At 44.5% G+C, this 23,747-nt stretch overlaps 1 protein-coding gene across 5 annotated transcripts in view; it reads left to right on the top strand.

The window, feature by feature from the left end:
* The window catches only part of LOC112253101 (ankyrin-3), a 144,537-nt gene that overhangs the window by 108,935 nt on the left and 11,855 nt on the right, over nucleotides 1–23,747 (top strand). Inside the window, exons 25-38 of one of the 5 annotated variants that reach the window (XM_024425031.2) lie at nucleotides 2,308–2,410; nucleotides 4,059–4,165; nucleotides 4,928–4,960; nucleotides 5,935–6,159; nucleotides 6,283–6,437; nucleotides 6,581–6,792; nucleotides 7,080–7,287; nucleotides 7,473–7,569; nucleotides 8,264–8,492; nucleotides 8,610–8,735; nucleotides 9,161–9,283; nucleotides 9,790–9,819; nucleotides 10,876–10,957; nucleotides 19,902–19,976. In XM_024425031.2, the coding sequence (XP_024280799.1) occupies nucleotides 2,308–2,410; nucleotides 4,059–4,165; nucleotides 4,928–4,960; nucleotides 5,935–6,159; nucleotides 6,283–6,437; nucleotides 6,581–6,792; nucleotides 7,080–7,287; nucleotides 7,473–7,569; nucleotides 8,264–8,492; nucleotides 8,610–8,735; nucleotides 9,161–9,283; nucleotides 9,790–9,819; nucleotides 10,876–10,957; nucleotides 19,902–19,976 (1,805 nt within the window). Of the gene's footprint in view, nucleotides 1–2,307; nucleotides 2,411–4,058; nucleotides 4,166–4,927; nucleotides 4,961–5,931; nucleotides 6,160–6,282; nucleotides 6,438–6,580; nucleotides 6,793–7,079; nucleotides 7,288–7,472; nucleotides 7,570–8,263; nucleotides 8,493–8,609; nucleotides 8,736–9,160; nucleotides 9,284–9,789; nucleotides 9,820–10,875; nucleotides 10,958–19,901; nucleotides 19,977–23,747 lie in introns of all 5 variants that reach the window. The other 4 variants (XM_024425032.2, XM_024425033.2, XM_042323627.1 and 1 more) reach the window with 4 other exon arrangements.

Genomic DNA, 23,747 nt, shown 5'->3' with positions numbered 1-23,747 from the left:
AACCATGATGCTGCCACCACCATGTTTGACAGTGGGGATGGTATGTTCAGGGTGATGAGCTGTGTTGCTTTTACGCCAAACATAACGTTTTGCATTGTTGCCAAAAAGTTCAATTTTGGTTTCATCTGACCAGAGCACCTTCTTCCACATGTTTGGTGTGTCTCCCAGGTGGCTTGTGGCAAACTTTAAACAACACTTTTTATGGATATCTTTAAGAAATGGCTTTCTTCTTGCCACTCTTCCATAAAGGCCAGATTTGTGCAATATACGACTGATTGTTGTCCTATGGACAGAGTCGCCCACCTCAGCTGTAGATCTCTGCAGTCCAGAGTGATCATGGGCCTCTTGGCTGCATCTCTGATCAGTCTTCTCCTTGTATGAGCTGAAAGTTTAGAGGGACGGCCAGGTCTTGGTAGATTTGCAGTGGTCTGATACTCCTTCCATTTCAATATTATCGCTTGCACAGTGCTCCTTGGGATGTTTAAAGCTTGGGAAATCTTTTTGTATCCAAATCCGGCTTTAAACTTCTTCACAACAGTATCTCGGACCTGCCTGGTGTGTTCCTTGTTCTTCATGATGCTCTCTGCGCTTTTAACGGACCTCTGAGACTATCACAGTGCAGGTGCATTTATACGGAGACTTGGTTACACACAGGTGGATTGTATTTATCATCATTAGTCATTTAGGTCAACATTGGATCATTCAGAGATCCTCACTGAACTTCTGGAGAGAGTTTGCTGCACTGAAAGTAAAGGGGCTGAATAATTTTGCACGCCCAATTTTTCAGTTTTTGATTTGTTAAAAAAGTTTGAAATATCCAATAAATGTCGTTCCACTTCATGATTGTGTCCCACTTGTTGTTGATTCTTCACAAAAAAATACAGTTTTATATCTTTATGTTTGAAGCCTGAAATGTGGCAAAAGGTCGCAAAGTTCAAGTGGGCCGGATACTTTCGCAAGGCACTGTATATTTCCACACTATGAGGTTGAATAAATAATTCTCTGAAATTGTGGAAATTATGATAATGCTCTTTTAGTGTAAGAGCTGTTTGAAAGACCACTGAGATTTTTGAAAGACCAAATTTCTGCCTGTTTTCGTCGGACGGAGTTTTGGCCTGCCTGGTGACATCACCAGGCAGTAAATTAGTTAATAGACCAATAAGAAAGTTCCAAACCTCTCTGTCAATAACAGCTAGTTTTTCGCTCAGATGTATTTTTTTGACACCCAGATGACTCTCCGAATTTTATTTCTCCCACTCAGACCACTCCCAGACATTCCTAGCAAAATTCTTGATTGAGAAATTGCTCTTTGCTCACAAGCTATTTTTGTTACTGTTTTACCATTTTAATTAAAAACAATCACATTAAGGAACTTAATTGTTAACCAGAAAGGATTTGATAGTTGGATAAAAAAACAGCTGCGTTGGACCTTTAAAACAATCAAGTAAGAAGAGTTTGAGAAAAAGCCAAAGGGGAGCAACCAACTGCATTCAGTCAGTATGTCTGCAACACCAGGAACACATCACAGCACAGCTGAGTGCAGTAAGACAGAGAGGACCATCATCTCTGTAGCACCCAAACTAACACAGATAAATAGTGCACATTTGGTGGGTGCTTATATTTGTCATATTTCACACGTGCAGGTGTGTTTTATTACGGATGTGTGAATTGCCTGCCGCCCTACCTGCCGATCCAAGTCATTTGAGAATTTAAAGACACAGAACTTTGCCCATCCTACAACAAATATTTAATTGAATGAGCTACATTACTTTAACTGAATACAAAATAGGATACTTCAAAGTAGTTTGAGATTATTTTTAGGGACCGTTACAACTAAATCTTTATTTAATAACCATAACGAATCTGGATGTTTTACTTATTGAATTGAGTTAGTTCCAAACTCTATGTAGTGTATAGTTACCACCTTATTGTTTGTTGGTAGATCAAAAGTGATTGTTCATCCAGTGTCCTCTCTGAAACATCTAGTCAGGCTCTATTTGACCTCTTATGTCTGTGTTCGTGATAAACAGACACACCTACAACTCCTTTACCTCTCTCTCGCTGTCTCTCTCTGTTAAAACTGACTGACCTCACTCTCATTTCCATCTCTGAATAACTCCTACCTATCCGTCTATCCCCAGCTGTGGGACTCTAATCTTGCTCTGCACTATATACGGTACGTTGTACAGTCCGATTCAGTTCCCTGGAGGTTGCATGTAGTAATGGATTTGTTTTGCTTTTCTTTTGGTTTGGGCCTGCTGTTCATTGTCACCCGCTGTGTTGCGTGGTAACATTTAAACACCCCAGCCTCCGCTCCTTCAGTTCGGATAGGTCCAACACCCTCAACCGCAGCTCCTACGCGCGAGACAGCATGATGATAGAGGAGATCCTCGCCCCGACCAAGGACACGGTACGTACTCCTAACATTCCTTTACCCCTTTCTTGTATCTCGTTTTCTGTGGTCTCTCTCTCGGTTTCTCTGTGTCTGTCTCTTTCACCTCTCTTCTCCTTGCTCTGTTTCTGGGTATTGCATGAAACGATTAACATTTTTATGTGAACTCTGAGATGGGGTCAATGATGGATTTGGCCTCCCCCAGGATATGTGGTAACAGTTTATTTCCAGTGCCTATTTTTGTATTTTTTGTTAATTTGGTTTATGTTGGGCACTTGTAGTGCTGAGTCCATGTAGGACATTTTCTGTAAGAGCTGTTTCAAACTTCCCTGTGGCCACTGAAGGTTTCCAGCTGCCTTGGGAAAACCAAACTGCAGTGTCCTGATTTGTCCTGTTTTGGTGATCACTGTGCAGGATCTAAAACAGGAACATTAACCTGATGTACCGTAAATAATATTTGCAACTTCACTGACATCATGTTCGACAAACAAATTCCCAGGATTCGCAACTATGGAAAGCGAAAATATGCACAACTTCCACCACCTCTCTTGCAATGTAAGCAAAGATGTTGGGTCAAAGAGGAGCCTTGTATTGGAATGCGTGTAAAATCTTGTTTTCTCAAATAGTAAAACATTTGTTTCCTCAAACTTGGTCGTAAAAACGGATTAAAGCGACGTGTCCTGTGCCTTTTCCACGGCTCGAGGCATCATAGAACGCTCTGTCGTTTATCTGTTTCATTATGATGATGATCACATGTTGCATTCTTGGTGTTTTGTGATGTTTGTGGCACAATCAGATCTACTTATCAGAAATAAGGTTGTCTTTATGAAACCTTAAAAGGCCACTCTTTGCTAAAGACAATCTTGTGGTAAAAGCTACTGCAACATCGTCTCTATGTTTGAGTTGTTAGCCAATGACTGCCCACTGGGCACACATTGGTTGAATTGAAGTTGTTTCCATGTAATTTCAATGAAATTACGTTGAACCAACGTGGAATAGACAACGTGTGCCCAGTGGGTAGGGACTGGTAGAAAAATCTCAAGGCTCTTCAAGTCCCAATTGTGATTTCTCATCTGCCCTCTAAAGCTTCAGAGTGTCTGTAAAGACCTGTCCTATCTGATTGACCCTCTCAATAAGGTATATGATGACGTCAATAGAGGGTTACCTCGCTCTGCTCATGCTCTATGACCATCTTTCTGGTTTCAATCATGTTTGTTTGTTTGAGCTCTGAAATTCTCATTCCATTCATTGGTCCTCATCTCAGTGAGGTAAATAGTTGCTTATTTTCCCATGCGACTTCTGGTCACTGTAAATTCCCATGATTCATTTTTATACAAACAAATTATTGTTTCATTTGGACTTTTGCCACTTGTTGTGGTTAAATGGATCATCCTATTTTGCATGTTTCATTGAAGTGATGTTGAATGTTTTAGATGACAATAACGTGTTTCTGTGAGAATGTATGAGTCCTGTTAGATCACTTGTCTGTGAGGGTAAGGTGTTTTATTCTCTTGTTGTGTGTTAGAAATGTAGACGGTCACAAAAGGTATCACTTCTTCTGTCTGTCTGTAGATCAGTGAGTGTCACCGTCAGGTTAGGTCGTAAACCATTAAGTCTCCTTCACAACTCACCCAGTGACCATCCTCCTGCATGTGCTTTTTCACAGCACCTGGCTGTAACCCGGGACTACGATGCAGAGTGTCTGAGGCGCTACAGCTGGACCCCAGACACAATAGATCACAGTAACACTGTGTCCAGCCCCATTCACTCAGGGTAAGAACCAGGCCTCTGCCAGCCAGTCTGACACCCAGCCACAGTGAGCTCTAGCCATGCCAGACTACAGTTAATCCAGACACAGGAGAATGTTACTCTTCATACTCCATTTCACCAGCCCAAGAAAGACACAGCTAGCAGTTGTCTGCAGTGAAATACTGTTATGAGGTTTTCCTTTCTGCAGTCTGTTGTGAAATGTTCATTTGCTGAGCCACAGGGATGAATAGTAATGGACTTGCACTGTAGACTACATGATTTAGTCTTATTGGAAATGTACTTGACAGTCCAATGTCCTGGGCTCAGTACCGATGGAAGATACCGTGTTCAGGGTTTTGTCAGGGCTCATGAACTGGGGTTGAGTGAAAAGATGACGTCTTCCTTTCTAGTTGCTTTAATTTGAATACAAGCTAGGCCAATCGCTGTTGTAAAAGTGAACTTTGGTCTTTCAATTGAACCCTGCAGTGTTTGCTTAGAATTTCATGTGAAGTACATATGATGAAGTGTATGTGCAGGAATCTGTCTTGTCCTTTTTGTTATACTGTCCTTTTTCTGTTATCTGTTATGCCATAAGCGTTTATTCATTTCTGCCCCTTCCAATGCCCTCCATTTTTCCAGTTCTCTTTGATTTCAGTCCCACCCTTTTCATCCTCTCCTTTGCCTTACATGACGAAATACATCAGACCCTGAAAAACTAAATTGATTGTGCTGTATTACTAAATCGCGTTTTTTGCCTCCTGCACTGTTTTGGTTTTTATTTTGCAGCTTGTCCTCCCCGCTCCCTCAGTATGACTCCAGGTGATGTGTCTGGTGATGTCACCGTGATGTCACCGTTTCCACTATTTCCTCTTTGCTCTCCGTGCTCGTGTCATCTGTGCGGTCTGGTCTCTCATCTGCGCTGTGTAGCTGTAGTACTAGTGATGTGTTTGGGATTTTCTCACTAAGGTGCCTCTGACATTGCATATGTGGATAAAGCCCCTCGGAAATGTATGAGCGGGCCTGCCGAGTGAACATAGACGATGCCGAGCTTAGGCAAACATACAGTACTATGTAGACAGTCAAATACTCCACTGCACTGTACATAACATTGTGTATGGTGTTAGGTTAGAGACTATTCCTGTAACAACTCCGCCAGATCAGCCATGTACAGTATCTTTATTATAGTGCCTTTATCTTAGGTAAGGTTTTATGGCTTTATTGCACCTAAACAGATGGCATACGATACGAGGCATTTCACTTTAGCATTCCCTTGTTTCCTCTACTAATAGCTTACTAATACCGGTGCCAGTTTCCACAATTCATGGGAAGCCCAAACTGCATTTATTTATTAGAATGTAACACGTCATGTATTAAACACATTCTTTCATTTGTGAATGAATTGAGTTTCTACTTTGGGTGAAACATTTGTAACGGTGTTTAATATCAGTCACTAATCACTGCTTCAGAGGGATTGATCTTGGCAGGAAGTTCCCCTTTACCCTCTATTACATCACCTCTTAGTTCTTTACAGATTCAGTGTCTTAAAGGTTGTTCTAAGACATTGTTAAGTGTCAGAGGTGAGACCTGCCAAGTTTGAGAATTCGAAGCACCATATCCTATCTCTGTCTCTCTCTCTCTTGTATTTTCTTTCTACTCTCTCTCTTTTCGGAGTGTTTGGGTGTAAGGTGGTCACAGCATGGGATTCGTCCGTCTCACGTGTCATTGGTTATAGCCTCTCTCTCTTTTCCCGCTTCCCACTTCCTGGTCTAATATTTGTATTTCTGCGCCAGCAGATTCCTGGTCAGCTTCATGGTGGATGCCCGTGGGGGTTCCATGAGAGGAAGTCGAAGCAACGGCATGCGTATCATCATCCCGCCCCGGAAGTGCACGGCTCCCACCCGCATCACCTGCCGCCTGGCCAAGAGGCACAAACTGGCCTACCCCCCACCCATGGTGGAGGGAGAGGGCCTGGTCAGCCGCCTGGTGGAGGTCGGCCCCGCAGGAGCCCAGTTTCTGGGGTAGGTTTTTCCTTTCCCGAAGCCACGGAACTCTATTTCATTTTTGCTCTTTGAATGTGAAGATCCACCATTTTGGCTCTATGGGGGCTCTGAACTAGCTCTGGGTGTTCTGCTCCCTTCTAGACCTGTGATCGTGGAGATTCCTCATTTCGGCTCCATGAGGGGAAAGGAGAGGGAACTGATCGTGCTGAGGAGCGACAACGGTGACACATGGAAGGAACACCAGTACGACTGCCATCCAAGTGACATCACAGACATTCTCAACGGGATGGACGAAGGTACGTTACACACAGGTCAAGATTGCTAATGTAATTGAAGACCCTCTCTGACACATCCAATCATTCCTTCGTCATTCACACATACATAACTTATTGGATATATTCCTTCATCCATCTATGTTTGTTCATGTGTTTTCCAACAGAACTGGACAGCAATGCTGAGCTGGAGAAGAAGCGTATCTGTCGGATCATCACCAGGGACTTCCCCCAGTACTTTGCGGTGGTGTCCAGGATCAAGCAGGAGAGTAACCACATGGGTCCAGAGGGCGGGACTCTGACCAGCCTGACCGTGCCCATGGTCCAGGCCTCCTTCCCACAGGGGGCGCTCACCAAAAAGATACGCGTTGGCCTGCAGGTCTGAACACCAAGTCAATCAGTTATAGTAGCTGTACTGTTTAGGAACTCCTTTAGTCTCTGTTTTGTGTTATGCTTTAAGCTTTGACCTAATTTCGCAATGTTTTGGCTAAGAGCATGGTTTTGATTCATGATGAATTGACTACTTTCATTCTATTGCAATTTCTTGACATGACATTCTTGTAAACGATAATGGCTTTTCTCAGTACTACAGGTATTATGCTAATTTAAACAAATGAGAGAACATTGATTCACTTCTTTCATCCCTCTTTTCCCCCTTCCCTTCAGGCTCAGCCCGTCCCAGATGACATGGTGAGGAATCTCCTCGGCAACAGGGCCACCTTCAGCCCTATCGTTACTGTGGAGCCCAGGAGGAGGAAGTTCCACAAGCCCATTACCATGACGATCCCTGTACCGCCCCGATCGGCAGAGGGCCACCCCAGTGGACCCAGGGGAGACTCCACCCCCTGCCTGCGCCTCCTCTGCAGCATCACAGGCAAGTCCATGTTCTGAACAACCTCTGTGGCTGAGAACATACCTCTATTCAAATTGGTTCAGACCTTCAATGATAATAAGGTTCACTCCTACTTGGAGACAGGATGGGAGGACAGGGTTTGCAGTAGGTGGATGAAAGGTTAACCAGGGATGGGGATTTGTCTTTTCCCGTGGTTTTCCATCCAGGTGGAACATCTCCTGCCCAGTGGGAGGACATAACAGGAACTACTCCGCTGTCCTTCGTCACAGACTGTGTTTCCTTCACCACAAACGTGTCGGCCAGGTAAGGCCATGCTTTCTCACATGCTCCCAACCAGTTAACACGCCACCCAGGTATTGATTTACCTCGCGAACAAGTCTTAACCAAGTGGCCACAGTGAATTCTGGGTTACTGTAAATAAGGTCCTGTGTATTCTAACAGGATGGGAAGCATGTGGCCAGTGTAGAACCTGATATTATCAGAGAGCACTGCTTGGCTTTAGTCAGTAGATTATTTTAGTCATGTGCCTCAGCACTTTTCAATGTCAGACCAAACTGATATGATTTACACCTTAGACCTTCATTGAGAGGGTTGCTAGGCTGCAGAATGTCCTCTGATTTGATAAACATGGAGATTTGAAATATGTAGTGACTATTTTTGTGCGAGCTGGTGAAGATATTTTAGAGCATAGAATGGAGGTGAACATTTCAGCTCAGAGCAATATACTATCACCCATCTAAACATTACGTGCCATTTGATGTAGTAAGCACCAATTCTTCTTACTCCAAGAGTAAGCTATAATACGGCCTCTCTATTGAAAGTGTAGCCATCCGCTCATTGGCAAGTCTGGATTTAGGTCAGTAGTTATCAACAAAGTTTTGTGAAGCTTTTTTATGCATTATAATTATTATGGCCCTATCAACCAAGCTCTTGCCAAAAAGACACTGGTTGGCTTCAACAAATTAAGCTTTGCCCTCTGTTTCTTCCTTACCTCCAGGTTCTGGCTTGCAGACTGCCACCAGATTCCTGAGACGGTCGGTCTGGCCTCTCAGCTATACCGGGAGCTGATCTGTGTGCCGTATCTGGCCAAGTTTGTGGTGTTTGCCAAGATGAACGATCCTGTGGAGTCACGCCTCCGCTGCTTCTGCATGACGGACGACAAGGTGGACAAGACTCTGGAACAACAGGAGAACTTTGAAGAGGTGGCCAGGAGCAAAGACATTGAGGTGGGTCTCACTTGCACCAACACACTCGTCTGCACACATGAGCAAAATATGTTGACACAGGTCACAGATACATAGTTTTTCTGAATTGACATGCTCTTGTTGATAATGATTTTACAGGTCTTGGAGGGCAAGCCTATCCATGTGGATTGCTATGGCAACTTATCTCCTCTTACCAAGAGTGGGCAGCAGCTGATCTTCAACTTCTTCTCTTTCAAAGAGAACCGGCTTCCTTTCAATGTGAAGGTAGCGTCACATTTTCCTCCTCTTCTTATATGTAATAGGGTCACACTTTTCTATTATAGAGGTGTGCCAGAGTTTGATCGTCCTTCAAACCTACTGACATGTTGTAAGCTCTAATGCTCATTTCCATTTTTAGCACGTATTACTTTTTTAAGCACCAAAAAAAGAATGTCAGACTACTCTAGGGCTGTTCAATGTCAGTCCTGGAGGGCCGAAACACGTAAGGTTTTAATCCTCTCCTTCTAATCAGGGACTGATTCAGACCTGGGATTCAACACATGAGTGCAATTAACTACCAGGTAGAAACAACAAACAGAAGTGTTTTGGCCCTCCAGGACCAGAATTGAATAGCCCTGATCTACTCTATTGTATATATTGTATAGAAATCAATGAATGTTTTTATTGGACATGTTGTTGTTGATCCTTAGGTCAGAGACATGGGCCAAGAACCATGTGGCCGACTCTCATTTTTGAAAGAGCCGAAAACCACTAAAGGTCTTCCACAGACTGCCATATGCAATTTGAATATCACACTGCCAACTCATAAGAAGGTAGGTGGATATTTGAATGATATCTTCTCTGGGCCATATCATGTCATCCTCATGTAAATGAATTGAATGACCGAGTACAGTAACAGCAGCGATACCAGAGTGGAGAGGTTGACCTCCGTTTGGTTAGAATGCCTGCTGCTTGTGTCTTTTATTGCCAATGCCAATTATATTCCCCCACAAAACACACATTCAGTCATACACAGGATATTCCTCATTTGCCTGGCTCAAATTGTGGGAGAGTAATAGACCTACATTATGGAGGCATTTCTCTATGTGGTGTTCAAAATCTCTGAATTACATTGCTGTGCTTTTTGCTGCTTTTCTGGATCTTTGGTGGGCTGGGGACTATTTCATTCTATGGTTTTGTCCAAGCCCATATGGTTTGCTGCCCTCAGCTGCTACATTTTCATTTCCTGATGTTTATTTCCAACCACACCCATTATAAACCACCCGCTGTCATTGTGTCATCTTTCCCCTTCTCTGCAATGCATCTTGGGAACAAACAGGACATGATGGAGTCTGATCCTGATGATGAGGTAAACACATGGTTGTTCATCGCATGGACTGCTTTGAGGTTTTTCCGTTGCTTTATTATTGTGAACGCTAGCATCAATAGTGTATATGAATGTGTGGTGATTATTGTTATTTGACTGATGATATATATAGGCTTCTGCAGCCTAATGGATCTATATCATTGCTTAGAAGTCAAGTGACTTTGTGTAATGCATGAATGACAGTTCAATTCAACAGGTTTCATTATTATTGTCCTCATCCCAAGCCAAGTGGAGCAATTTGTGTACCACACCCTGGCTCATTTTCCACATCTTTCGTTCCATATGAGTTCAGTAGGTAAGGCTAGTAGGAAACACCATCCCTCCACACTATTTTCAGAGAGCGTGACATACAGTATATGTGCTTTCGGAATGGCAGATAGAGGATAAACCGCGCCGTAGTGCATAGTACTCCAGCTTAGTTGTGGTTTCAGCCATCTTCTGCCAATTCTTTGTTCACACCTATACAAGACCAATGAGTTATTCGTTGCATGAGGAAAGCTCAACATGACCTAGTCAGCAAAAGAGGACATGAATGTTTCATGTTTTATAGCCATAGCTCAGAGTGTTTTCCTTCATTTACATTACGTCTCATGATCTCAAAAGAACATTCATCCATGACTAACGGAGTGAGTCCTCTTTAAATCATTTATTTTAGAGATCAGGTGCATTCTCAGTGTCAGCTTGTGGACATCTCACCAGAGTTCTACAAATCTAATAATCACATATTGCATGTGTTTCTTCAAAATTAGAGAGATAAATACACTTTAAATCGCACCACCAATGTCACACTTAATCTATCCAATCAGAGGAAAGCATGGATATTTTAGTCATCAGCCGAAGGTGACGTGACCTGCAGTGCCTACTATCTCAACAACATGGACTTCAGAAAATCTAAATGCATCATCTTGATTTTATTTCAAAACCACAAAATGGGAGAAATTCTGGCAGTAGTGTGAAAAAGGGGAAGATAACTTTTTGGCCTTTAAATCCAATCTATATTTTATGTTAAAACATCTTTTGTTGTTTTTGTTGTTGCAGACTGAAAAACCAGACCGCCGTCATACCTTTGCCTCCTTAGCTTTGCGTAAGCGCTACAGCTATCTGACCGACCCTGCAGCGAGTGAGTTTAACATTTTTACTTTCATAAATCTTCAATTGATGCAAAATATCAGTCATGTTGTACAACTCCATATGCAGTGTAAGATATTGCCTTTATGATATATCCATACATCCATAGTGTAGAATTATGAGCACTTTGCATACTGTCATCATGGACGTCATGATTCATATCCATCCACTACAACACCTGCATGGTTTACTGTGTCTTATACTTTGCAGACCCTCTCCATTTTCTGAAATGTATTTTCCTGTTTTTGTTCTCTCATCACATTTGTGGGAAAACAACTGGCATTGCAAACCTCCAAATGTTAATTTATTATTTTTGAAATAGATTTTGAACCTTGTGTCAAATTAAATTATTGTCTTGTATCTTTTTCATTCTTTTGAAGAACACCTCACTCTTATGGGCTTTGCGATTGTTCGGGGCCTCTTTCATTTTGTGTGAACCAATCAATAAGTGAACCCTTGAGACAGTTATTGCACCAATAATCTACCAAAATGATTGTGGGATCATTGTTGGCATTGAAAACATATGATCATGAAGTACACCAAGCATATAAAAGGCACTGTAGCAAAAAGGCAAACGGACAAAGCACATCGAAAGTCACACATGGTTAGAATGGTTGTTTTCTTGGTACATTTCTAATATTTTCTTCTCCACTGTTAGCTATCTCAACCATTTCGTTGCCTCATATGCTTCATCATGTGTTATCTTGTATCTTTTCTATTTGTGACAGATCATTGACCTCAAACAATCACTTTTCATCCAACCTTTGTTTAGATAGTAATTGACATTGCATAAATTCACCATTGTATTATTCTTACTGCTTTGATTAATATTGGCCCACTGACGCCAACTTTCTCTCTCTGGTTTCTCTGTTTTATTATTTCAATTCTTTTTTGTTGAATTTATGTTCAATCTTTGGTTTGGTTATTCAAGAAACAACTGATCGGAGCTCGCAGAGAACACAGCCTACTGGCTACGCTTACAAACCTGTCTTTTCAACGAGATCTTATCAGGCGTGGTCGGCTGTTCCTGTCTCCGTCTCTGAGCAAGCCAAGTCTGGGTTCGGTTCCCACTCCAGTTCATCGTCCAACACGCCCAATGCCTCTCCACTGAAGTCCGTGTGGTCCATCACCTCGGCGTCCCCCATCAAGTCCAACATAGGCGGTTCACCGGCCCATTCCATCAAGTCAGTCAGCGACGTAGCATCCCCCATCAGGTCGTACAGGACAATTTCATCCCCAATTAAAACTGTAGTTCAGCAGACCCAGTACCCAGTTCAGGTCACCCCCAGTCTCCTGTCATCGCCAGTCAGAAGCGTTCCAGACCCCGTTTCCATCAAGGGACTGGCAGCATTGTCTTCTAGAACCTCTCCCATCACCACTGGTGTGGGGTGTCTGCTAGAGAGGTCATCAATCGCCATGAGCCCACCTGCTTCGCCCAAATCCTCACTGAACATGTACAGTTCAAATCTGCCATTCAAGGGTGTCATGGTGGGCACTGGCACCACAGCATCGTCCTCTCCTATAAAAACTGTTCCTGGCCTCTCCTCTGTCTGGTCCAATGCAGACCCCTTAAGTCTATTTTCCTCCCTTTCCTCACCAATTAAAGCCAACACTCCTCCTAGTGCTGCAGCTCTGATCAATGGAACAGTATCCCCTACAAAGTACCGCTCCTCCTCGCCCACGTCCCTACTCTCCAGCAGCTTACAGGAGAGGATACAGGCAACCACCAATGCAGCAACGACAAGCGTAAATGCAGCCTTTGACGAGGTTGAAAAGACTTTCAATTCCTGCTCTGCCTCTGGATATGGCACTCTGAAGTCCATGTCCTCCTCCGCGTCATCATCTTACCAATCCATAAGATCCTCAGCCTCTAGTTCCCTATATGCCACTCTAAGGTCCCCACCAAACTCTACCACCACTGTCACATCTGGCACCATGACGGTCCCAGTGTATTCGGTTATAAATGTGTTGCCAGAGCCCCAATTTAAAAAGCTCCCTGAAGTGTCAACGCCAGCTGCTGCCCTCTCGTCCTCTCGAAAAACTGTGCCTGCTGAGACAAACTCAGCCCAGTCTTCCTTTGCCAGGACTCTGTCACCTATCAAATCCTCCTTATTTATGCCCCCGACTGCCCTGAAATCCACCACCTCATCCCCGCTGTCCTCCAGCCAAGAGATACTGAAGGACGTGGCAGAAATGAAAGAGGACTTGATACGGATGTCTAACATCTTGCAAACAGAACCAAGTTCAGCCTCCAAAGGTTTCCAGTCTGACTCTCCCAAAGAGGCTAAAATAGAGGACGAGGAGCCTTGCAGAATTGTAGAGAAAGTTAAACAGGACCTGGTCAAAGTTAGTGAGATACTGACCAAGGATAGCAAGACGGCAATTAAAATTAATAAAACAGATGAGGCACAGTGCTCTAAACAAGCACCTGTGGATCCCCAGCCAAGCAACTGGAGTTATCCACCAAGATATGAGACAGTGGTTCCACAAATCAAAACTAAGACTATACCAGACAGAGATTTTAATCTATTGAAGGTAGTAGACTACTTGACAAATGACATTGGCAGTGGCTCTATCTCAAAAACTGCAGATGCAAAGCATAGATCCGATGAGGTTAGAAGGGAAGGAGAGGAGAAACAAAAACGAATGCTTAAACCTGAGCACAAGCTGAAAATGCCACCTGCAAACATGCGGTCCTCTGCCTCAGAAAAGGAGCTCTGTAAACTAGCAGATGTGCTATTTGGGCCTGATGCCATGTTAGAATCTCCAGATGACATCTCACATGACCAGGACAAGAGTCCCCTCTCAGACAGTGGCTTTGAGACGAGGAGTGAAAGGACACCCTCTGCCCCACAGAGTGCGGAAGGCATGGGACCCAAGGCACTTTTCCAGGATATTCCACCAGTAATCACTGAGACAAGGACTGAGGTTGTTCGTGTTATTAGGAGTTATGAGTCTCCTGAAGATAACAAGCAACCAATGATGGAGGATACAAGGGCAGTTCGATACACTGATGTAGAACCCAAAGGTCTGAATGCATCCAATGTGGACCAAACTAAATCATTTCAGATGAAAATCAGCCCGGACGATGACTCAATGGGCAAGAGCATGCGTATGAAGGAAGAGACCCACATCACAACTACCACACGAATGGTGTACCACAAACCCCAGAGTAAAGAGAATACATCTGAGAGGATGGAAGAATCAATGTCAGTGCATGATATCATGAAAGCTTTCCAGTCCGGCCGGGATCCCTCCAGAGAACTTGCTGGACTGTTTGAGCACAGGGCTAGCAATGATGACACGTCGCAGAGGGATATAAACTTAAAGCCCAAAGTTGAAAGAATAATCGAGGTTCATATTGAAAAGGGCAACAAAACTGAACCAACTGAGGTCATCATCCGGGAAACAAAAAATGACCCAGAGAAGGAGATGTACTTCTACCAAGGGAACAGTGGCCTGTCACGACAGGGAGAGGAGGAGCCTGAAGAATCGCTCCCCTGTTACCTAGAGTCTTCCAGAGTAAACACGCCCATGTCACAGGAAGACGACAGTCGTCCAAGCTCTGCACAGCTCATGGCAGATGACTCGTACAAAGCCCTGAAGCTTCTCAGCCAGCAGTCAGTGGAATATAATGATGATGAATCATCAGAACTCAGAGGGGAGTCCTACAACTTTGCAGACAAAATGCTTCTCTCTGAGAAACCAGACTCTTCTCACTCTGACACCGAGGAGTATTTGAGGGACAGGTCTCATTTTCACTCCCCAGATAGGAGTAGTTATAGTCAGGAACGGTCTAGTGGATCAAGGCAAGAATATATTTTGAGGTCATCAAACATTGACAAATCAGGTCAAATTGCCAATGTAGATGATAACTTTGACAAACTAACATTATTACAGTATTCCTCAGAACCTGGTAGCCCAAAGCACTCTGTTTGGATGCGTGTCACTGATGACAGACAGAGTCAGAATAGAGAAAAGCTAATATATGAAGACAGAGTAGACAGAACTGTTAAGGAAGCAGAGGAAAAGCTTAGTGAAGTCTCTCAGTTTTTTCGTGATAAGACAGAGAAACTGAACGATGAGCTCTCATCCCCTGAGAAGAAGTCCCGCAGGTCAGACTTTAGGGAAACACGATCTGGGCCTAGCTCTACGCACAGCAGTCCTGAAAGATCAACCTATAAGAATGGGAGCAGTGGTGAAGAATGTAGAGAACGTTTCAGGGACAGGTTTGGCTCCAATGATAGAAAATGTGCTAGTTTACCGAGCAGCCCAGAGAGGAGAGTGCTGCTACAGTATAATGATGACAATAGAAAACCAGGTGATGGCACTTCACAGAGCAATGCAGGTGACGCCTCTAAACCATTTCAAATGTCATCCTCCAAAGTCAGCGCTGTTAGGCTAAAATTTGAACAAGAGGCTCAGAAGCAAGAAAAGGGTCCACAATGGGGACAAACATCAAATGCCCCAGTAAGAAAACTCCAGGAAAGTACACTGCCTGTGTTTCAAGTCTTTGCTGGCTCAAATATCCCCAAATCACCAGACAGTCCAGGAAGTACCAGGAAAGTTCTAGAAAGTGAGGTAAGAGGATCTAGTGGACCAAGCCCCAGTGCTAATAGGTATAAATGCTCATCTCCTAAACACGACACAAACGGAAATGAACAGGAAGAAAAAAAGTCCTTCAAAACTTGGGAATGTCATGGAAATGGAAACTATAAACCCCAAGTGTCAAAACTAGCTCACACGTTAGTTCAAGATGTGCATGGCAATGACAGAAATTCACAAAGAGAACTGCAGGGCTTTAGAGATGGAATAACCAGTAAAGAAGAGACAACCAAGAAAACTATTTACACAGAGCTTGTGGTTCGAGAAAACCCAAATAGTAGTGATGTACATACCGGTAGTCAAAAAAAAAACTCGGAATCGCAAATTCCTGTTAGAATGCCGTGTAGTTTTTCAGAGAATGATCAATCCACATCATTAAAGTTAGATACCTCTGTTAAACTGTGTGAAAGGGTAGGATCACAAATACCTACTTTAGCTAGAAATCGGTTGCATGGCAGCTCTGAAGCCAACAAATCTACAATCGACTCATCGGTAGAAAAATCCTCAGATTCTTATGATAGTAGTCAGTCAACTGTAGTATGTAATGGTATAGATAGCGACCAAGTAGAATACTTGGGAAACATAACCCCTGTAGTTGTCACTGAGGGTTTCAAAGACATCAAACCATTGCCAGTTTATGTAAACATCCAAGTGGGCAAGCAATATGAAAAAGAAACATCTGGACTGCTGGGAACGTACCAAAAAATAGTGAGTCACGAGAGCCGAACAGTACACGAGACACGGGGAGCATTTTATACTGTCAAACAAAAACAGCCCCCATCTCCTCAAGGCAGCCCAGAGGATGACACTCTAGAGCAAGTAACTTTCATGGACAGCTCTGGCAAGAGTCCTGTTACTCCTGAGACACCAAGCTCTGAGGAGGTGAGCCTTGCCTCCAGAAAGACAGATTCCGTGATTGGATATATGCCCGGCATGCCCAGTCCAATAGCAGAGGAGTCTGAGGAAGACGAAGGAAAGACCTTCATCTACAGGGAGTCTCTGCCAGAGAAAACCAAGCCTGCCTCATCAGAACCCTCCAACAGAAACCAGGAAACATTGAAACGACCCAAAGAGAAACGAGTCGCTTACATTGAGTTTCCCCCACCTCCGCCTTTAGAGGCAGAGCATTCTGACCCTGAGAAGAGGGGGTCTTGTGGCTCCTCAGAGGCTGAGACAGAGATGATGGAGGTGAACCTCCAAGAGGAGCATGATCAGCACCTCCTTGCAGAGCCCATCATCAGGGTTCAGCCTCCGTCTCCAGTTCCCCCTGGAGCAGATGACAGCAACTCTAGCGATGATGAGTCTATCTTCCATCCCATCCCCAACAAAAAGTACACATTCAAGATGAAGGAGAAGGAGGAAGGAGAGAAGCGTCTGAAACCCAAAAAGCCTGAGAGGAACGGAAACAACAAGGAGTCAGGTACTAATGGCGTTGTTAAAGCAGAGGAGGAAGACTTGGAGCAAAATGACCAGTCAATCACAGACTGCTCCATAGCCACAACTGAGTTCTCTCATGACACAGATGCTACTGAAATAGACTCTCTCGATGGCTATGACCTTCAAGATGAGGATGATGGGTTGAGTGAACAAGACCCTAAGACATCCAGCCTGTCCAATGATGGCAAGACATGTGATCGTTCCTTTAGTCAATCAAAGCTTGAAGTCATAGAGGAGGAGAAAACACCAAGTGAGGATGGAGGGGATAATGGGAAAGCAAACTCAGATCAAAACATTGTAGATGAAAAAGACTACACTCTCGAGGGAAGACATCCAGATAGACAGTGCGATAGACAAGGCTTTGCAGATAACTTCTTTGGCTATCAACTCGAAGAGGAGTTAAACTCTACCTTCAAAACTGTTGCCACGAAAGGCTTAGACTTTGACCCCTGGTCAAGCAAAGGGGGTGAAGGAGTTTTTGATGCCAAAGCGAAAGAAGAAGATCCCAAGCCTTTCGGTTTGTCTGTGGATGACAAGTCGCAAGCCACCACTCCAGACACTACCCCTGCTAGAACCCCGACTGACGAGAGCACACCGACTAGCGAGCCTAACCCTTTCCCCTTCCACGAGGGGAAGATGTTTGAGATGACGCGCAGTGGTGCAATTGACATGAGCAAGCGGGACTTTGTTGAAGAGAGACTTCAATTTTTCCAGATTGGTGAGCATTCCTCTGATGGGAAATCAGGGGACAAGGGGAGAGGGGGTAAGAGTCCAGGGGTAGTTACCTCTCAGTCAAAAACAGGGGAGAGGGGTGAAGGGGTGAAGGTAGAGACTGCCACAGACAGCAGCACATCAGCAAAGTGCAGCCCTGCACAGACTGGCACTGGCTGTAGCGATTCTCCTTCTGGTGTCACTGTAGCTGAGACCACATCCTCATGCACCATTACGGCCTCTAAAGTTGACCCCAAATTACGCACCCCCATTAAGATGGGAATAGCCATCTCCATTACAGTGAAAAAAGACTCTGGGGATCTCAAAGAATGTAAGGCAGAGAGGTCAGAAAGTCAGATGGCAGAGTACATTAACTTGGAAAACCAGTCAGTGGAGAGTCAGTCTAGCGGATACACAGACCAAAAGCTGTTAGAAAGAAGAGATTACCCTGCAGAGAACTGCAATAACAACAATAACCTTGAGTCCTCAAGCGTGCAGGCTAACTATATACAGTGTGGCAGTGTCGTGTTTAATTTGCAGTCGTCTTCTGAACCCACACTTCAGAAAGCCAGTAGGATTGAAGCTTTGTTCTGTAGTGACTCTGTAGAGAGAGTAGAAGAAAGCAGTGTTCAGGTTGAACAAAGAGAAAGTGAAGCCGTCAAGGAAGCTGAGACGAAGCAGCAAAAGTCTAGGCTGCCTGTCAAAGCGCCAGGGTGGTCTTTTCGTACACAAGACACAGCAATAGGGAAGCAAAAACCCAAACAGGTTGTCAAGGCTGAGGTCAGGAGAAGAGCAGAGCCTGTCATTGCCAAAGTAGAGCCCAGGTCTAGAATCCCAATCAAAGATATTAAAAAGAGCAGCACAACCAGCTGCCCAATATCAGTGCAGGTAACAGCTCAGTCTACCAGGGAGCGAGTAACCATACAGTTACCCTCCAGGTTCCCTATTAAAAACAGATCTCAGGTTAGCTCGGCAGGTGAGACGAGTAGGGAAAACGGCAGCGAGGTTTGTAAACGCACCATTGAGTATTTTAAGGGCATTAGCGGGGAGACGCTAAAGCTGGCCGACCGCCTGTCAGATGAAGAGAAAAAGACACAGGGAGAACAGTCCGAGGAAGACAGCACCTCCAGGAGCACCTCTCTGTCGGCCCCCTCTCAGCCCTCCCACTCGTCGAGGTCTGGTAGAGGCTCGAGAGCTGAGGCCGGGACCTTGTCCGTAAGGGCTAAGGTCGACAGGGCCTCCGGCAATGAAAGGAGCAGGAGGAGTAGGCGGACTGGTGGGAAGGAGGGCAGTCAGGTTGCGGGGCCTCGGGCGCCCCCCGTCGCGGAGATCAAGCCTAGTTTGTAAAACTTTCACACTTGTTAAAACCTTAGTTGCATGAAGTCGTTGTGATTGATTGCCTGTGGCGTGTTTATTCTCTTAAAATAGTAGCCGTCATTCTGTCATCGTCATCTATGTACTGTGTACTGTACTTGTCCTTGTCAGACTCTCCTCCTTCTCCCCCCAATCCCTTAGTTGTCAGATACCTCAGCATGCCAGAGTAGTGACTGGTGCACTGGCACAGCCAGTTTCCTGTTGACGGCTACTGAGTCTGTCTATCTGTCTGTCTGTGCAGGGTGGCTACTGAAAACAGCAGTTCTAGTTTATTCTATTTCATGTTCAAGTTGTGTCACTGAGCTAATTAGCCTTAGCAGAAACACAAAGGTTGACCGCATGTGTACTGTGTAGTCCCATTAAGAACTGTGAGTCCACTAGAGCTCCTACGAGTACATGACTCTTTTGACCGATGTTTTTACTTTATTTTGTTTGTATAGTTCTTATGACAATTACTGCCTGCTTTGAGGATACATATTCACAAACATTCACAGAGCACCTGTGTCCAAATAACACACTATAGTCGGTCATATTGTGTCTAGTCTGCCTTTTCTTGCCATTCTGGAAACCAAATCTGAAGTGTTAGTGTCAGCCTAACCAACCCATTGAGTAATACAATTCACATTCACAGTAAACCTGTTGATTAAACATGTCTATATTAAACCCAGAGGAGAGGCTGCATAACACTCCGTATGAATTTGGAAAATTCCACGCTTGGCCAAAAAAGGAATGAGTCCTCAGTACTCCAATTTCAGTCAGTAGAAAAGATACTGAACAGTGTTGATTAATAGATGTTCTCTGCCCTTCAGGTCCTCAGAGTCCCTGTGAGCGAACAGACCTGCGGATGGCCATCGTGGCTGACCACCTGGGACTTAGCTGGACTGGTAAGAAAATGGTGCTCCATGGTCTTAGTGCCATTTGGCCCTCTATCCTCCTGCTTTCCCCTCTCTCAAGAAACCAACACGGTATTATTGTGAGGAAACAGTGCCCTCTTCAGAGTGACACTTCCTGCACTGCAGCTCTGCATACTAGTGTTTATTTATTTTATTTTTTTCACCTTTATTTAACCAGGTAGGCCAGTTGAGAACAAGTTCTCATTTACAACTGCGACCTGGCCAAGATAAAGCAAAGCAGTGTGACACAAACAACAACACAGAGTTACACATAAACAAACATACAGTCAATAACAGAAAAGAAAAATAGAAAGATCTATGTACAGTGTGTGCAAATGTAGGAGAGTAGGGAGGTAGGCAATAAATAGGCCATAGAGGCAAAAATAATTACAATTTAGCATTAATACTGGAGTGATATATGTGCAGATGATTATGTGCAAGTAGAGATACTGGCATGCAAAAGAGCAAGAGGGTATGTAATAATATGGGGATGAGGTAGTCGGGTGATCGGTAAGCTGCTCTGACAGCTGATGCTTAAAGTTAGAGAGAGCTTCAGAGATTTTTGCAATTTGTTCCAGTCATTGGCTGCAGAGAACTGGAAGGAAAGGCGGCCAAAGGAAGTGTTGGCTTTGGGGATGACCAGTGAAATATACCTGCTGGAGTGTGTGCTATGGGTGGGTGTTGCTACGGTGACCAGTGAGCTGAGATAAGGCGGAGCTTTACGTAGCAAAGACTTATAGATGACCTGTAGCCAGTGAGTTTGGCGACGGATATGTAGTGAGGGCCAGCCAACGAGATCAGAGGTCACAATGGTGGATAGTATATGGGGCTTTGGTGATAAAACGGATGGCTCTGTGATAGACTACATCCAGTTTGCTGAGTAGAGTGTTGGGGCTATTTTGTAAATGACATCGCTGAAGTCAAGGATCGGTAGGATAGTCAGTTTTACGAGGGTATGTTTGAAGGTATGAGTGAAGGAGGCTTTGTTGCGAAATAGGAAGCCGATTCTAGATTTAATTTTGGATTGGAGATGCTTAGTGTGTGTCTGGAGGGAGAGTTTACAGTCTAACCAGACACCTAGGTATTTGTAGTCCACATACTCTACGTCAGAACCGTCCAGAGTAGTGATGCTAGTCGGGCAGGAGGATGCGGGCAGTAATCGGTTGAAGAGCATGCACTTAGTTTTACTAGCATTTAAAAGCAGTTGGAGGCCATGGAAGGAGTGTTGTATGGCGTTGAAGCTCGTTTGGAGGTTTGTTAGCACAGTGTGCAAAGAAGGGCCAGATGTATACAGAATGGTGTTGTCTGCCTAGAGGTGGATCAGAGAATCATTAGCAGCAAGAGCTACATCAGAGAAAAGTAAGCCTGTATGATATAGAAATGGATGTCTTGAACTGATCAAATCAAATCAAATTTATTTATATAGCCCTTCGTACATCAGCTGATATCTCAAAGTGCTGTACAGAAACCCAGCCTAAAACCCCAAACAGCAAGCAATGCAGGTGTAGAAGCACGGTGGCTAGGAAAAACTCCCTAGAAAGGCCAAAACCTAGGAAGAAACCTAGAGAGGAACCAGGCTATGTGGGGTGGCCAGTCCTCTTCTGGCTGTGCCGGGTGGAGATTATAACAGAACATGGCCAAGATGTTCAAATGTTCATAAATGACCAGCATGGTCGAATAATAATAAGGCAGAACAGTTGAAACTGGAGCAGCAGCACAGTCAGGTGGAAGTTGAAACTGGAGCAGCAGCATGGCCAGGTGGACTGGGGACAGCAAGGAGTCATCATGTCAGGTAGTCCTGGGGCATGGTCCTAGGGCTCAGGTCAGTTGAAACTGGAACAGCAGCATGGCCAGGTGGACTGGGGACAGCAAGGAGTCATCATGTCAGGTAGTCCTGGAGCTCAGGTCCTAGGGCTCAGGTCCTCCGAGAGAGAGAAAGAAAGAGAGAAGGAGAGAATTAGAGAACGCACACTTAGATTCACACAGGACACCGAATAGGACAGGAGAAGTACTCCAGATATAACAAACTGACCCCAGCCCCCCGACACATAAACTACTGCAGCATAAATACTGGAGGCTGAGACAGGAGGGGTCAGGAGACACTGTGGCCCCATCCGAGGTCACCCCGGACAGGGCCAAACAGGAAGGATATAACCCCACCCACTTTGCCAAAGCACAGCCCCCACACCACTAGAGGGATATCTTCAACCACCAACTTACCATCCTGAGACAAGGCTGAGTATAGCCCACAAAGATCTCCGCCACGGCACAACCCAAGGGGGGCGCCAACCCAGACAGGATGACCACAACAGTGAATCAACCCACTCAGGTGACGCACCCCCTCCAGGGACAGCATGAGAGAGCCCCAGTAAGCCAGTGACCCAGCCCCTGTAATAGGGTTAGAGGCAGAGAATCCCAGTGGAAAGAGGGGAACCGGCCAGGCAGAGACAGCAAGGGCGGTTCGTTGCTCCAGAGCCTTTCCGTTCACCTTCCCACTCCTGGGCCAGACTACACTCAATCATATGACCCACTGAAGAGATGAGTCTTCAGTAAAGACTTAAAGGTTGAGACCGAGTTTGCGTCTCTGACATGGGTAGGCAGACCGTTCCATAAAAATGGAGCTCTATAGGAGAAAGCCCTGCCTCCAGCTGTTTGCTTAGAAATTCTAGGGACAATTAGGAGGCCTACGTCTTGTGACCGTAGCGTACGTGTAGGTATGTACGGCAGGACCAAATCAGAGAGATAGGTAGGAGCAAGCCCATGTAATGCTTTGTAGGTTAGCAGTAAAACCTTGAAATCAGCCCTTGCTTTGACAGGAAGCCAGTGTAGAGAGGCTAGCACTGGAGTAATATGATCAAATTTTTTGGTTCTAGTCAGGATTCTAGCAGCCGTATTTAGCACTAACTGAAGTTTATTTAGTGCTTTATCCGGGTAGCCGGAAAATATAGCATTGCAGTAGTCTAACCTAGAAGTGACAAAAGCATGGATTAATTTTTCTGCATCATTTTTGGACAGAAAGTTTCTGATTTTTGCAATGTTACGTAGATGGAAAAAAGATGTCCTTGAAATGGTCTTGATATGTTCTTCAAAAGAGAGATCAGGGTCCAGAGTAACGCCGAGGTCCTTCACAGTTTTATTTGAGACGACTGTACAACCATTAAGATTAATTGTCAGATTCAACAGAATATCTCTTTGTTTCTTGGGACCTAGAACAAGCATCTCTGTTTTGTCCGAGTTTAATAGTAGAAAGTTTGCAGCCATCCACTTCCTTATGTCTGAAACACATGCTTCTAGCGAGGGCAATTTTGGGGCTTCACCATGTTTCATTGAAATGTACAGCTGTGTGTCATCCGCATAGCAGTGAAAGTTTACATTATGTTTTCGAATAACATCCCCAAGAGGTAAAATATATAGTGAGAACAATAGTGGTCCTAAAACGGAACCTTGAGGAACACCGAAATTTACAGTTGATTTGTCAGAGGACAAACCATTCACAGAGACAAACTGATATCTTTCCGACAGATAAGATCTAAACCAGGCCAGAACTTGTCCGTGTAGACCAATTTGGGTTTCCAATCTCTCCAAAAGAATGTGGTGATCGATGGTATCAAAAGCGGCACTAAGGTCTAGGAGCACGAGGACAGATGCAGAGCCTCGGTCCGATGCCATTAAAATGTCATTTACCACCTTCACAAGTGCCGTCTCAGTGCTATGATGGGGTCTAAAACCAGACTGAAGCATTTCGTATACATTGTTTGTCTT

This window comes from Oncorhynchus tshawytscha, linkage group LG06 (genome assembly GCF_018296145.1).
Source record: "Oncorhynchus tshawytscha isolate Ot180627B linkage group LG06, Otsh_v2.0, whole genome shotgun sequence".
NCBI lineage: Eukaryota > Metazoa > Chordata > Actinopteri > Salmoniformes > Salmonidae > Oncorhynchus > Oncorhynchus tshawytscha.
Note: the sequence above shows the minus strand (reverse complement) of the source record. Positions and strands in the feature narration are given on the sequence as shown.